Source organism: Papaver somniferum, chromosome 4 (genome assembly GCF_003573695.1).
Source record: "Papaver somniferum cultivar HN1 chromosome 4, ASM357369v1, whole genome shotgun sequence".
NCBI lineage: Eukaryota > Viridiplantae > Streptophyta > Magnoliopsida > Ranunculales > Papaveraceae > Papaver > Papaver somniferum.
In genome coordinates this window covers 153,373,272-153,389,188 of record NC_039361.1, presented here as the reverse complement: position 1 = coordinate 153,389,188, position 15,917 = coordinate 153,373,272, and the positions used below count along the sequence as shown (strand labels likewise).

General features: G+C 34.3%; 1 protein-coding gene across 1 annotated transcript; it reads left to right on the top strand.

Moving 5' to 3' along the window:
* The first annotated feature begins 13,314 nt into the window (after positions 1-13,314).
* On the top strand, positions 13,315-14,103 carry LOC113273311 (uncharacterized mitochondrial protein AtMg00310-like). The gene has a single exon (XM_026523051.1). The coding sequence runs from the start codon at positions 13,315-13,317 to the stop codon at positions 14,101-14,103; it is 789 nt and encodes a 262-aa protein (XP_026378836.1).
* The last annotated feature ends 1,814 nt before the right edge of the window (positions 14,104-15,917 follow it).

Below are 15,917 nucleotides of genomic sequence, written 5' to 3'. Positions count from 1 at the left end.
TTGAATCAGTTACTATTAATGGGAACCGATTGGGAAGTACATGAGTCTCTTTAACAGATAGCTTTAAAGAAAGAAGATGTAGAGATAGAGAGGGTAAATTCAAATTTGAAATTTGAAAAACTCTTGTGAATTGAAAACCGCCATCTTCTCAGTATATAAGAGGTTGTTGGATAGCTTTTGTATACCATAACCAGGGCCGGTCCTGGCCCCGAAGTTAATATCCGATATATTTCCCTTATGTAAGGTCATCTTCTTAACACAATAATGATTTTTTGTATTAGATCATGATTAAAATTGTAATACAAACAAAAAGAATATGAACTCGCAAAAAAATATTAAACAAGAACGAACATATCGATGTAAAACTTTATAAAATAATAAGACTATATGCAATAATACTAACTTAATCATAAAAACGTATCATATATGTTAAACATAAATAAATAAATGTGATATTTTCATGAATAACATGAAAATTTATGATATAAGTTGTGTCCCTTCATTTTAAACCCATTTATTTGCTACATAACTTGTGTTCCTTATATGCAACAGTACTAACTTAATTATAAAAATGTATCTCACATGTTAAACACTAGGATATGACCCGTGTTGTAACGACACGGGGCTATGGGTTGTTTTGGTGTTGGTTATATATTATTTTTTTCTTGAGAGAATACCATGAGCTGAGCGTAGGAAATTTGGGGGAATAATAATCTTTCTTAAACTGAATTCGGAGTTTTGATCGATATTATTAACATCAACGGGAGGGGTTTCTTATTAAATGGTGATTAGAATGTTCATATATTGATGTACATTGATATATGAAAACCTAAAGTCTCAAGCGGGAACTCGTAGAAATTCCTAGTCTGATAAAATTAACTTGTCGATTGCATTCCAAATTACAAATGCAGTTCAGTCATCATTTAAATAGATTATCATTTTGTGCTAAAAAAATCAGTGCAATTTTTTTCGAAATTCGAAAAGTTGAATCTGAGCTGGAAACTCTTCTTTCATATCCTTAAAAAGAGTTATATCTGCATTAATTTTTGAAACCGCTAATTGTTTTCAAAAATGAATACTGACTGTGTGCTCGTATCAATGTATAATTGGCATGTAGATTTTCAATCTACAATTTAGGAATATAAAGAAGGGTCCAGATTAATTCACATATTGGTTTTACCAAATACAATGAGTTATACTTTTAATAAGCATTTATTTGGTAGTTATTCCTCTCATTTAATGTCAAACCGTTACGTTTATTCTAAATTAAACGTCCATTAACTTAACTCTTAATTTAATCTTCATTTAATGTCAAACCATTACTCTTTTTCCTCACTATGTATAAATAATTTAACATGACCTTCTAAGATAATAACAAATACTCGCTTTGTAAACTATCAAAATGTTATAAATATTAAGAGATGTAATTTCAAGGTTTATATGATACGAAGAATTAAAATAATAACAAATATAATCAAGAAACTTCAATTTATTTGATATAAACATGTACACGACTCTAATCCAGCTAAGAGTATGAACACTTAAGAAATGTTATTTTCCGACCAAAGTTAAGGGCATAACAATGGAACCGTCATTTTCTTCGTCATTTATTTTTACTCCATGTAAATCCTATGATTTTAGCTTGAATAAGTCAAAGTCTAATTGGACAATTCCCTATTCAAATAAAAATATAAAAAATGTGTAAAAAAAATAGAAATTAAATGGTATGGTATTAAAAAAATCCCTAACATAAGAGTGAAAACGAATAGATAACAATCATATTTGATCAAAATCTTTTGACTGCAAATGAAAAAAAATACAAAATTGAGATAACAAAATACAATATTAATGAAAAGAACTAAAGAGAAATTAAACTGATCAAATAGAATATTGATCAATATCTTTTGACTGCATAAATGACATAAAACTTAGGCGTGAGGCACCATGAATCCATTGATGTTAAACAAAAAATTAAAGAGAAAATCTAACAACAATTATCTCAATCAACCAAAACAATAGTGAATCATACTTTCGGAAAGGAACTTGATTATAAAAGGGATTAAATTAAGAGTTAAGTTAATAAGAGGAGTTAATGGGAGGAATAAAAGTAACGGTTTGACATTAAATGGGAGGAATAACTCCCAAATAAATGCACATTAAAAATGTAATTCATTGTCTCACGTAAAAGAAATACGTGAATTAATTTATCAATCTGGCCCGTCCTTTATGTGTCCAAACTGTACATCTCCGTCCAATAAAAAAAACATTGTCCCTTATAATATAGATGGGTCAAAGATTTATATTTTAGAATTTTCTATGGTTGAAACATGATTGTAACATTTATTTTCTTAATGACACATTTATCTTTATAGTCTATTAAGAGGGTTATTAATATCTTCATAAAGGAAGGAGGTTACAAACACCACAACCGTTAGATGTCTTTTGCTGAGGTAAGACTGGAATGATCGGATCACCTGTTTATCTTACAAAATGTTATCCGTCCGTCCAAGCTCAAAAACCCATGCTATTTTGTATTATAGATAAAAAAAACTATGTTTCAAAAAAGAAAACCAAATAAGAAAAAGTGAATATGATTGTCTACGATGATATCACCTCTATTTTCACCTTTTTAAATTCTTAGTAACCTAGAACTTTAAATATGAAGGAAGATTGCACAAACCTTGGTGGTAACGGCTTGGAAGAGATTAATCATGGTTGAAAATGTTTAATATTGGTGCATCATCTTTCTTTACCCGGCGTTTTTGGGGGCTACTCAAAAATAATTTTGGGCTACTAATTTTAGTTCCATCTAATGAAGGTTGGGTATGGGGTGTCTTAAAAGTAGAAATTGTATATACTATCCTTCACCTTTATATTAAATTTAAACATATATCCTTTATTTTCATAATCATAATACTCCTCTTCTCCTTCTCTGTTAAACCGATTCAATTTTCTTTTTCATCATTTTCATTTTGATTGAAACCAAAGATCGTTGATCAAACAAATTTTAAGTTAATTATTTGAAATTAAAACCCAAAATTCTCTAACCTTAAAGTTGAAATATAGAACACCAAAAATAAATAAAATCCAAGTTAATTAAAATAAACAAAACAGATAAATAATAGTAGTTGTGTTCCAAGCTTAGGATTTAATTGCTTGAAATCAAAAAATTGATTGAAAACTTTTGTAGGGTTTACAGCGGCAGAAACATAATCGGTAGATATAAAGTATATTTTATCCACCGATTACGGTTGATGTTCTTCATTCGGTAGGTAAATTGATTGTTATCTACTGATTATTTTTGCGTCAAAAAATTCAATTTCTCTGTAATAGCGATTGTACAATCGGTAGATAACAATAACCCGTGTCTACTGATTGTGAAAGTAGAAAAATTCTAAATTGTATAGCTTTTACAACAATTGTATTTATGGTGACTTTCACGATTGGTGAATATCATGAACCCCAGAGCCAGATGGGTTTCCTCCAGGCTTCTACTTAACATAGTGGGATGTTATAAAGGAAGATATTGTCTGTATGATACAAGATTTTTTCAAAAGTGGTTTGCTCGGCAAGAAGATAAATCAAACTAGACTCATGCTAGTTCCCAAAGTGAAAACTCCAAGCTCGCCATCTGATTACATACCAATTGCACTTTGCAATACATGTTATAGGCTCATCTCTAAGTTTATTGCTAGAAGAATAAAGAGTCTACTTGATAAAACTATTTCGCCTCTACAATCTGCTTATGTGCCAGGGAGACTTATTTCAGACAACATCTCACTTGCTCACGAAATTATTCATACATTGAAAAGGAAGAGGTGTGGTGAAGGTTTTCTAGCTTTAAAGCTCGACATGTCGAAAGCCTTTGATAGGCTTGAATGAAGCTTTATTCTTGATGAAAAAGCGGGGGTATAACAACACCACCCAATATTTCGCTTAGCAATCTGTATGGACAAACTCAAATACACTTTTAAGAGAATCAACAAGACTCAATCAATTAAAAGTATATCGACGAGTTTATATCTCTATCCTTATTTGATTTCCTCAAACAGAAACTGTGAGTACTAATCAAATACAAGGAATAACTTGGACGGTACCAAATACCAATATCCAAGGATCAATCAATATCAATCAACAACCAATAGGTTGGACTATCCAATTGATTGATCTAACGCACAACCTGTATTATTTCTATTATATAAACAAATATAATGCGGAAAAGAAATAATACAGACACCAGAAGTTTTGTTAACGAGGAAACCGCAAATGCAGAAAAAACCCGGGACCTAGTCCAGATTGAGTACATACTGAATTAAGCCGCTACAGACACTAGCCTACTCCAAGCTAACTTCGGACTGGACTATAGTTGAACCCCAATCAGTTTCCCACTGATCCAAGGTACAGTTGCATCCCTACGCCTCTGATCCCAGCAGGATACTACGCACTTGATTCCCTTAGCTGATCTCATCCACAACTAAGAGTTGCTACGACCCAAAATCGCAGGATTTAACAATAAAAAAAATTTGTCTCACACAGAAAAGTCTATCAAAGGATAAATCTGTCTCCCACAGAAAAACCCTAAAGTTTTTGTTTCGTCTTTTGATATATAATCAAGGTGAACAGAAACCAATTGATAATCCGATCTTATATTCCCGAAGAACAACCTAGATTAATCAATCACCTCACAACAATATTAATCGTATGGTAGCGAAACAAGACATCGTGGAATCACAAACAATGAGACGAAGATGTTTGTGATTACTTTTATATCTTGACTATCGGAGAACTCTCACGATCTCAAGCCAATCAATCTGATTGTACTCGTACGATAGAAGATGCAAGATGAGATCACACAACTACGATAAAAGTAGTATCGGTCTGGCTTCACAATCCCAATGAAGTCTTTAAGTCGTTTAACCCGGTTTGAGAAAAGAAAACCAGAGGGTTAAAGGAGAATCGGCTCTAGTATGCAAACTAGTATCACACGTGAGGTATGGGGATTAGTTTTGCACAATACTAGATGTCTCCTTTATATAGTCTTTCAAATCAGGGTTTTGCCTTGGTTACAAAGCAAACGCTATCCACCGTTAGATGAAAACCTGATTTAGATTCAATCTAATATATCTCAACCGTTAGATCGAAATCTTAGCTTGTCATACACAAATGAACTGCACGCTTCTAGGTTTGTAAACCGTACCTAAACGTGTGCATTGTTGGTTCAATAATAGTCAACCAAAAGGTTATCCATTTGAGCATTTCATACCAACCACTTTCTTCTTCACCATAACTAGTTCAAATGACTCACATGAACTAGTTAGAGATTTGTTCAATTGCAAGGAAATCACATGTACTACACAAGACACAATTGAAGAAAAGATGATTGGATTCACATGAATCGATTCATGAACTTTATAACCACGGTTTGTAAAAGAAATCCTTAGTCTTTAAGAGTTAACTTCAAAAATCATCTTTAAATATATAACCTATACAAGTTCGCAGACTAGGTTCGCGGACTTAAAGTACTGGAAAGAGTTTTCAAACTCCAGCAGAAATTCTCGGGTTCGAGAGCTTCGCTAGTTCGCGGACTTGGCTACTAGCCGATTTCCAGCATGAGACTTATGCACATATGTGTTTCCACAACATACTTATGTCCACTATGGTTATGTAATCTAAACTCTCATTCCAATCATTGAAACATTCTTAGAGGACGTTATATAGTTGTTATACTATTTCTCGTCAAAGCAATTTTCAAGATGATCGAAACATACATGACTTGCTTCACTAGGTAAAGAAAAACATGATCGATGCGAAACGCTTACCAACACATATTTCGAGATATAGATAGGCGAGGTATACTCGGCTCGAAATACCAAATGTGTATAATCTAAGTCTATGTATATAGCATACGACTTTTGTCTCAAGAAGTAGGAGATAGAATAGATAGACTTTTGAGTGACAAATAACTTCAAGTCTTCACATACCTTTTTGTCGAGAAGTTCCACCGGTTCCTTGAGTAGTTCTTCCACTTGTATAATGAATCGTCATGAAGTCCTTGACCTCAACTACATATACTATCCTAGTCCGAGACTTAGCTATAATAGACTAGAAATCAAGATTTGTAGTCTTGATCACTAACATTGACAAACATGCTTGAGATAAAAACGCATGCGAGTTTCACCGAGCGGTGCTCTAACAATCTCCCCTTTTGTCAATTTTAGTGACAAAACTATCAATACATATGGAATACAAAAAAGATAATGAAACTTTAGTAGCTCCTATACCATAAGTCTAATCTTCAACATTCCTTGAAATCTTCGTCCTTCCAAGTATTCCAATGATCCCAAAGATTGTAAGTTTAGCATCACCGTTGTTGAAGATCCTTAGCCATAACAATGAGAAAACTCGAGATTCTCGATCATTGTTATACAGTGTCATAGTATTACTACACAATGTCAAAGTCCAATTGTATCACAACTTCAACAATAATGCTATGGTGATATGTATCACTCCCCCTTAGTCAATACTCCATCTCGATCATGGAAACCACTCCCCCTTACACAATGATCCGAAAACCATATGTATTTGTAGTGTGAACTACATATTAATTCTCCCCATTTTTGTCAATAAAATTGGCAAAAGTACAAGAACGAGATCATAATGAAATTTCCGCAAGAGACATTTCATGACTAAAAGAAAAGACGCAAATCATCTTAATTTAGATGCAATCATATATCCGAAGCTAATAGCATTCATCAAGGAGTTTAATGATACAAGATAACCCCACTAAAATTCCACAGCCGCACACTCCTCAAGATATGACCATTAAGCACAAGTTCAAAAGAACTCTCCCCCATTTGATGTCATTCCCAAGAGAACAACAAGAGCGACCTTAATTTCGAGAGAAAAGAAGGATTTTTATTGGACACCAAAAACCATGATAAGTGATTTTCTATATCCAAAAAACTCAATCAAATTAATCACAAGTAAACCCATGATTAATTTAATCGGAATACGCAATCAAATTAACACACAAGGTGATCAATTTAATTGTTTATGCTCAACATAAGTAAACTTATGGAACATATGACTACCAAAACCATTGGAAAATGATTAGGATAGCAGTTCATATACTCAACACAAGAAAAATCTTATGGAATATATGAATGCTCAACTAGACTAATTACAAGAGAACCCATAATTAATCTAATTGGAATACAAACAACCAAACTAATCACGAAAGTAATCAACTTAATTGTCATTTGTTTTGCTCGATATAAGAGAACTTACGGAGCACATAACTAAATAACCAAACGAGATGATTAATTTAGTTTACAAATGCTCAACATAACATAACTTACGGAACAACCAACCAAGATAATCAAAAATAATCAACTTATTCGTATCGTGCTCAACATAAGACATATTGCGGAGCTTCACAATATTTCATAGGATATGAATCAAAGAAGATCAATATTCTGAGATATACAAGGATCTATTTTATTTTCAATCATTATTTTCATAACAATAATAGACTTTATCCTTGTTAATATTTTAACCTATCTTCCATCAAAGAATTGACAATATAGGCTTAACTTTTGTGTTTGTTAAAAGTCTATTCATCCTTAAATCAATACATGAATACCGATCATGAACGACTTTACTTTTGACAAAGTATGGGACAAACATAGTTCACGGACGTAAACACCAATATCCCATAACAAATTGCAGTATATCAAATCATGAAGATTAATACTGCAAAACATCATCCTTCAAACAGTTTTTAGAATTTAAACCAATAACCCTAAAAACATGAAGATGAAAAACATTAGACATAGCTATGTGTAATCACAATAATTGCTATTCCAAACTCTAGTAATCCTTCTCAGAAACAAGAATAAATTATCATAAGAAGTTTCCTAGGCATCAAGACAAACTCGTAATGCACATATAAGATGATTTTTCCTTAGAGAGTAGAATCAATATTTTTCCCCCGGATTTACACCAAGAATAGCTACCAAAGGCGTATAAAAAGATTTCCTTAACAAAGAAGAACATACAAAGTCATTAACGACCATGCACCACAGTTCACATAAGATGATTGTGAACATTCAAGAATCCCATAGTAATGCATAATTCTGCCCATTCTTGAACTTCCTTCTTTGTGATTCACCAACAACATTCTTGTAAAAGCTAAAATGATCTTATAAGAGTAGTACTCCAAGAATACAAGTGCCCAAGTCCAAGAGAAGTGGAACAAATGTAACGAAACAGAGAAAAACACTCAAGAACAATAGACAGGACAAATACCAATCTTAACTCATCCAAATACAATAATTATCGTATCCATTTTGAATAGAATTCAAAGATGAAGAGAATGCGAAAAGAATGAGGTCATTACGAGTTCGGACGAAGAAGTTACGGCCAAAACAAGTTTATCGAATATCGACTTCAGGTATGCATACGGGTTTGCAAACAAAATTTTCAAGTCCGTGAACTTGAACCCCTGGATTTTGATTTTAAAAGATGTTATGCATACCTGGTAGGTGTACCATGAAGTCCAAACATCCCGAACTACTATTTTTGAACCTTAACATTTAAGAACCTTAAACATAAATCAAGTTAGGTAGAAATGAACGTTAAGCAAGGTACATGGATCGTTACTCTAAGAAAACACAAACTTGCTCAAGTTTATAGACATACCTTTTTAAAAAAATCCAATTGAATTCTATAACCTTACTGAACATGATCTATGCCCACCAATTCTTATGCTTCCCTCACCGTATACATAATATGGCATTCCTTGGTGAGGATGCACTTACAACACAATCAAGTTGTGTTGGGGTGAACAATGTCTTGCTCACCACAAGTGACCTTTGGATTATCATGAAAGAGATCGCTTTTAGAACCTTTCACATCCAATTCCATTTTTCCAAAAAACTTGTTAAGTTCCAACATCATGGATATTGCCTTCTCCATAGTCATGGAATTTTCTGGGAGATCATTCTTTTTCACACTCAAAACATCATCGACTTTCTTTGGTATCCACTTCTGAGTATGTTTAGGAACAATTGGAAACTTCTTCCCATTACTCTCTTCTAGAATTCTCGGAAGAGAATTGAATTGACTATTCTTTTGCAAGTTAGTCTTTCTCCAATTGGGAGCATCAGATCTTGACATCGTCTTTACGAATTTATCCTTTTGATAACCATTACGATTGTGAAAAGGATTCGTACGACGTTTATAGGAAAATCTAGGTTTATCATAGCACTGATTCCCTTTCCTAAAGGTTGGACAATTACAACCTGTAACGTTAAGAGGATCAGTCCTAATGTATGATTTTGGTTTCACAACTTCTTGTGATGCCAAAACAAGAACATCATGAAGTTTCTCATTCCTTATACGGAAATGACATCTCCTTTCCAGGTGACCTTTATTTCCGCAATAGTGGCAAACATAAGGAATGTTCTTACCTTGATCCGTATGTGCTAACTTTGGAGGTTGATATACTTTGCTTTTTCGAACCTTAATTTCCGGTGAAGGTACTTCACTTTTTCCATCAGTGGAAACCTTTTGTTTAGAAGAATCACTAGCCTTAACAAATTTTACCTCTTTGCAAATACTTGAAGCATCTATTCCCTTATAGCCCAATCCTCGTGTATCACGATGATTTTTACTTGCTCCTAGCATAGTGGTTAATTTGATTGAACTAGTATTAAAATTTTTCAAGTCATCTTCCAACATCTTGATTTTATCAAGAGCAGCAGATAAATCAGCCTCAAGGCATTTTTCTCGAGTGAGACAAGCACTTTCTCTGTCATCAAAACTAATTTGTTGAGAGTTAAACCTTGCTTCAGATTCTGCAAGTTTCTCTTCCAACAAAAAGTACTTTTGATAAAAATTATCACATTCAAGTGACTTCATACGTAGGTTTTCCTCAGAATCCTTGAGGATCGATTCGTTAGAACGATTCAAAAAATAAACACCTGCGTAACATCTTCTCAATTTCTTGTTTTCTCGACAGAGAGGAGTCTGAAGAGGTATGACATGAGAAGTTGTAATCTTCTTCATTTTCCATGAATCCAAAAACTTAACATACTCTGAGACTTCCTCATCAACATCTCTATCAATATCTGAATCATCTTCATCAGAAAGTTCATCCAACTGTTCTTCTAGAAGAGTTTCCCAACCAACAATTTTTACATCAAGAGAATGTTTAGATATTGACTTAGATGTGACAGTTCTCTCAGGTGAATCCAAGCTTTTAGAATCATCTGGTGATTTATGAACTGGTACGTTATTAGAGATAAACTCGTCCATAATCAGATCGCTATAAACACAAGATTATAATTTCTTTAATGTGTTTTCCTGCTCTGATACCACCCTATATATCGCTTAGCAATCTGTATGGACAAACTCGAATACAATTTTAAGAGAATCAACAAGACTCAATCACTTAAAAGTATATCGACGAGTTTATATCTCTATCCTTATTTGATTTCCTCAAACAGAAACTGTGAGTACTAATCAAATACAAGGAATAACTTGGACGGTACCAAAGACCAATATCCAAGGATCAATCAATATCAATCAACAACTGTTAGGTCGGACTATCCAATTGATTGATCTAACGCACAACCTGTATTATTTTTATTATATAAACAAATATAATGCGGAAAAGAAATAACACAGACACCAGAATTTTTGTTAACGAGGAACCCGCAAATGCAGATAAACCCCGGGACCTAGTCCAGATTGAATACACACTGTATTAAGCCGTTACAGACACTAGCCTATTCCAAGCTAACTTCGGACTGGACTGTAGTTGAACCCCAATCAGTCTCCCACTGATCCAGGGTACAATTGTACCCCTACGCCTCTGATCCCAGCAGGATACTACGCACTTGATTCCCTTAGATGATCTCACCCACAACTAAGAGTTGCTACGACCCAAAATCACAGGCTTTAACAATAAACAAATCTGTCTCATACAGAAAAGTCTATCAAAGGATAAATCAGTCTCCCACAAAAAAAACCTAAAGTTTTTGTTTCGTCTTTTGATATATAATCAAGGTGAACAGAAACAAATTGATAATCCGGTCTTATATTCCCGAAGAACAGCCTAGATTAATCAATCACCTCACAACAATCTTAATCGTATGGTAGCGAAACAAGACGTCGTGGAATCACAAACAATGAGACGAAGAGGTTTGTGATTACTTTTATATCTTGTCTATTGGAGAACTCTCACGATCTCAAGCCAATCAATCTGATTGTACTCGTACGATAGGAGATGTAAGATCAGATTAGACAACTACGATAAAAGTAGTATCGGTCTGGCTTCACAATCCCAATGAAGTCTTTAAGTCGTTAACTTGGTTTAGAAAAAGAAAACCAAAGGTTAAAGGAGAATCGACTCTAGTTTACAAACTAGTATCACATGGACATGTGGGGATTAGTTTGTAGAGTTGCTAGATGTCCCCTTATATAGTCTTTCAATCAGGGTTTCGCCTTGCTCACAAAGAAAACGCTATCCACCGTTAGATGAAAACCTGATTTAGATTCAAGCTAATATATCTCAACCGTTAGATCAAAATCTTAGCTTGTCATACACAAATGAACTGCACGCTTCTAGGTTTGTAAACCGTACCCAAACGTGTGCATTGTTGGTTTAATAATAGTCAACCAAAAGGTTAGCCATTTGAGCATTTCATACCAACCACTTTCTTCTTCACCATAACTAGTTCAAATGACTCACATGAACTAGTTAAAGAGTTGTTCAATTGCAAGGAAATCTCATGTGCTACACAAGATACAATTGAAGCAAAGATGATTTGATTCACATGAATCGGTTCATGAACTTTATAGCCACGGTTTGCAAAAGCAATCCTTAGTCTTTATGAGTTATGTTCAGAAATCATCTTTAGATATATAACCTATACAAGTTCGCAGACTAGGTTCGCGGACTTGAAGTACTGGAAAGAGTTTTCAAACTCCAGCATAAATTCTCGGGTTCGAGAGCTTTGCTGGTTCGCGGACTTGGATCACGCAACATAGTTTGATAACTCAACAGAAATTCTCGGGTTTAAGAAATTTGGCAGTTCGCGGACTGAGTCCGCGGACTTGGCTACTAGCCGATTTCCAGCATGGGACTTATGCACATATGTGTTTCCACAACATACTTATGTCCACTATGGTTATGTAATCTAAACTCTCATTCCAATCATTTAAATATTCTTAGAGGACGTTATATAGTTGTTATACTATTTCTCGTCAAAGCAATTTTCAAGATGATCGAAACATACATGACTTGCATCACTAGGTAAAGAAAAACATGATCGAAGCGAAACGCTTACCAACACATATTTCGAGATATAGATAGGCGAGGTATACTCGGCTCGAAATACCAAGTGTGTATAATCTAAGTCTGTATATATAGCATACGACTTTTGTCTCAAGAAGTAGGAGATATAATAGATAGACTTTTGAGTGACAGATAAGTTCAAGTCTCCACATACCTTTTTGTCGAGAAGTTCCACCGGTTCCTTGAGTAGTTCTTCCACTTGTATGATGAATCGCCATAAAGTCCTTGAGCTCAACTATACTTACTATCCTAGTCCGAGACTTAGCTATAATAGACTAGAAATCAAGATTTATAGTTTTGATCACTAACATTGACAAACATGCTTAAGATATCAACGCATGCGAGTTTGACCGAGCAGTGCTCTAACACTTGAAGTTATGAAGAGAATGGGTTTTGGAGAACAATTCTTTAGCCTTATTTCTCAGTGTGTATCCACAACTGAAATATCAGTTCTACTCAATGGATCTCCCTTCTCTCCCTTTGATCCTTCTAGAGGCATCGGGCAAGGAGATCCGATCTCCCCCTATCTTTTTATTATTTCTATGGAAGCACTCTCAAGGGCCATGGTAGCAGCTGAATTTTCTAAGAAAAATAGATGTATCAAAATAGCTAGAAGAGCTCCTCCAATAATCCACCTACTATTTGCGGACGATTGCTTAATATTTGTAAAGTCTAACTTGGATAATATTCAGAACTTACAAAACATTCTGCAAGTTTTCAGTTCTTTTTCAGGTCAGCTTCTTAACTATCAGAAATCTAGTATTTCTTTTAGAAAAAATCTTTCGCAAGGAGATGCTCAAGCCATTATTATTTATTGGCATTCTAAATGTTAGAAGAATGTCTGAGGATGAAAAATACCTCGGTATTCCATTATTTCTGAAGAAGAAAAGAAGGTATCCTTCTACTTTCTAGTGGATAACATGCAGAGAAGGTTAACCAATTGGATAGGCGAGATGGAATCTCAAGCAGGCAGGTCTATAATGGTTAAAAATGTCTTTAATACCATTCTAGTACACCAAATGAGTTCATTCAATCTCCCAGAGGATACAATCAACAAAATGAACTCCTTGCAATTACGTTTCTGGTGGAACAAAAAGGAGAAGAGAGGTATATTCTTAACTTCTTGGTTAGGAAACTGCCGCACGATAGCTGATGGAGGATCAACCTTCAGGGATCTGAAATTGTTTAATCAGGCTCTTTTGGCGAAATCAGCATGGAGACTCTGTACAGTTAGAAATAGTTTATGGGGTGGTTCACTTCAAGATAAATACTTCAAAACTCTTAACGCTCTTCACGCCCCTAAAAAGGCAGACTCAACATCGTCTTGGAAGAGTATTAGTTATGCTTTGGGTTTCATATACAAGTACAGTTTTTGTTCAGTGGGCAATAGAACTCAGATCCTAATCTGGAAGGATAAGTGGATATTCAACGCAGGTGACCCTCCTTCTCCAGCAGATAGTGGAATTAATACTGGCAGTTATACTTTTGTAGATGAACTTATTGATCAGGAAAGAAAGGTTTGGAAACAGGATATCATCTCTCAACTATTCGACCAGGAAACAGCTGCAAAGATTCTTTTCATGAGAATTCCTTTAAATAGTGAGGATAAGCTCATCTGGACAAAAACAAAGCGAGGAAATTTCACGGTTAAGTCTGCCTATCATGTCCTATACAACAACAAATATCACAATGGAGAAGATCAATCAATAACTGCAAGCAATAACTTGCGGAAGAAAATTTAGGATATCGATATTATCCCGAGAATAAAACTTTTTCTCTAGAAATGCGCAAAAGATATCATCTGCTCCAAGGAAAGAATGAGTAGAAGACTACCACAAGATTCTGTTATGCGTTGTAGGTGCAAAGTTAATGTTGAAACTACGATGCACATCCTGCTGGAATGCCCGTATGCAAAAGAGGTTTGGTTTGGAGCTGGATACAACACTCCTAACTAGCAATGGAGTAACCCTAAAGACTGGATATCTACTTGGATTTACATTCCTGACAGAGGACTCATAGCAAAAATGGCAGTGATCAGCTGGCACATGTGGAAGAATCGATGCATTGCAGTCTTCGACAACAAATTTTTCTCTCCTCAGCAGTCACTACAACACATAAATATCTTCCTAAATGATATGCCTTTAGTCAACAAACCTAGAAATAATTCAGTTAGGACCACAATCATTTCTAAATGGTGTCCACCAGACCTAGATGTAATTAAAATCAATACTGATGCTTCCTTTTTCCATTTGACTTATGATGGAGGCTATGGACTAATATTCAGAAATTCTGCAGGTGCACATTTAGCATCGAGGAGTGTTGTACTCAATTGAGCGGCTGGATATGAGCAACTGGAGTGTCTGGCAGTTTTAGAGTCTCTAAAGATGGCCTTAGATTTGAAGTTTCAGAAGATATTCATTGAGACATATTATCTACCATTAGTAAAGTCTATCCAAGGAGAAGATACAGATGTTCCATGGGAGTACAGAGGCATTGTTGAAGACATTATTTTTCTTTTAGCTTCTTTTGAGAGTTGGTCATGTAAGCACATAAATAGATTAACTAATAATTGTGCTGATGATTTGGCAAAGTATGCACGTAAGGAAGGAATCTCTAGCACCTGGCTTAGAATTCCCCCATCTTTCTTGTTAAGTACTATCCAGCACGACAATACTTAAGTAATAAAAGTTTTTCTGCATCAAAAAAAAAAAAGATATCATGAACCCGTGTCTACCAATTGTGAAAGTTGGAAAATTCAAAATTTCATTAGTTTTGAAAAAAATTATATTTGGGGCTACTATCATAATCGGTAGATAATGAACATCACAAATCTACTGATCGAATAAAGAAATTCAAAATCTGGTTAGTTTTGAAAAAAAAAATATTTGGGGCTACTATCACGATTGGTAGATGATGAATATCACGAAACTATTGATTACACAATTGGTAGACAATGAGCATCACGAAACTACCGATTGTGAAAATAGAGAAATTCAAAACTGTATTAGTTTTGTAAAAATTCTATTTGGGACTACTATTATAATCGGTAGATAATGAACATCACGAAACTACTGTGAAAACAAAGAAATTCGAAATTTTATTAGTTTGATAAAATTATATTTGAGGCTACTATCACAATCGGTAGATAATAAACATCACGAAACCACCGACTGTGCAATCAGTAGATAATGAACATCGCGAAATTACCGTAACCGGTAGATGATTTACTCTATTATCACCGATTCTGGGACGTTAATGACGCTGAATGCATTTAATCGTCATCCTAATCGTTATTGAACCTTCAACATTATGTTCTTCATGATTTTTCCCACTTTCTTCTTCATACTCATCCACTTTTGTTACTGATTTTAGGTAAACCTAATTTTCCCTAACTTCTTTTCTTCTTCTCTAATACACACCCCATTTCTTTTTTAAAACTATAACTCAATTAATTTTCTAACACTAATAGAATCAAAATTAACTAATTAATCAAAAGGATAAATTAGCCATTACAAAAAATATGTGGATAAGGGGTGTGATGATATTACTTCTTAGT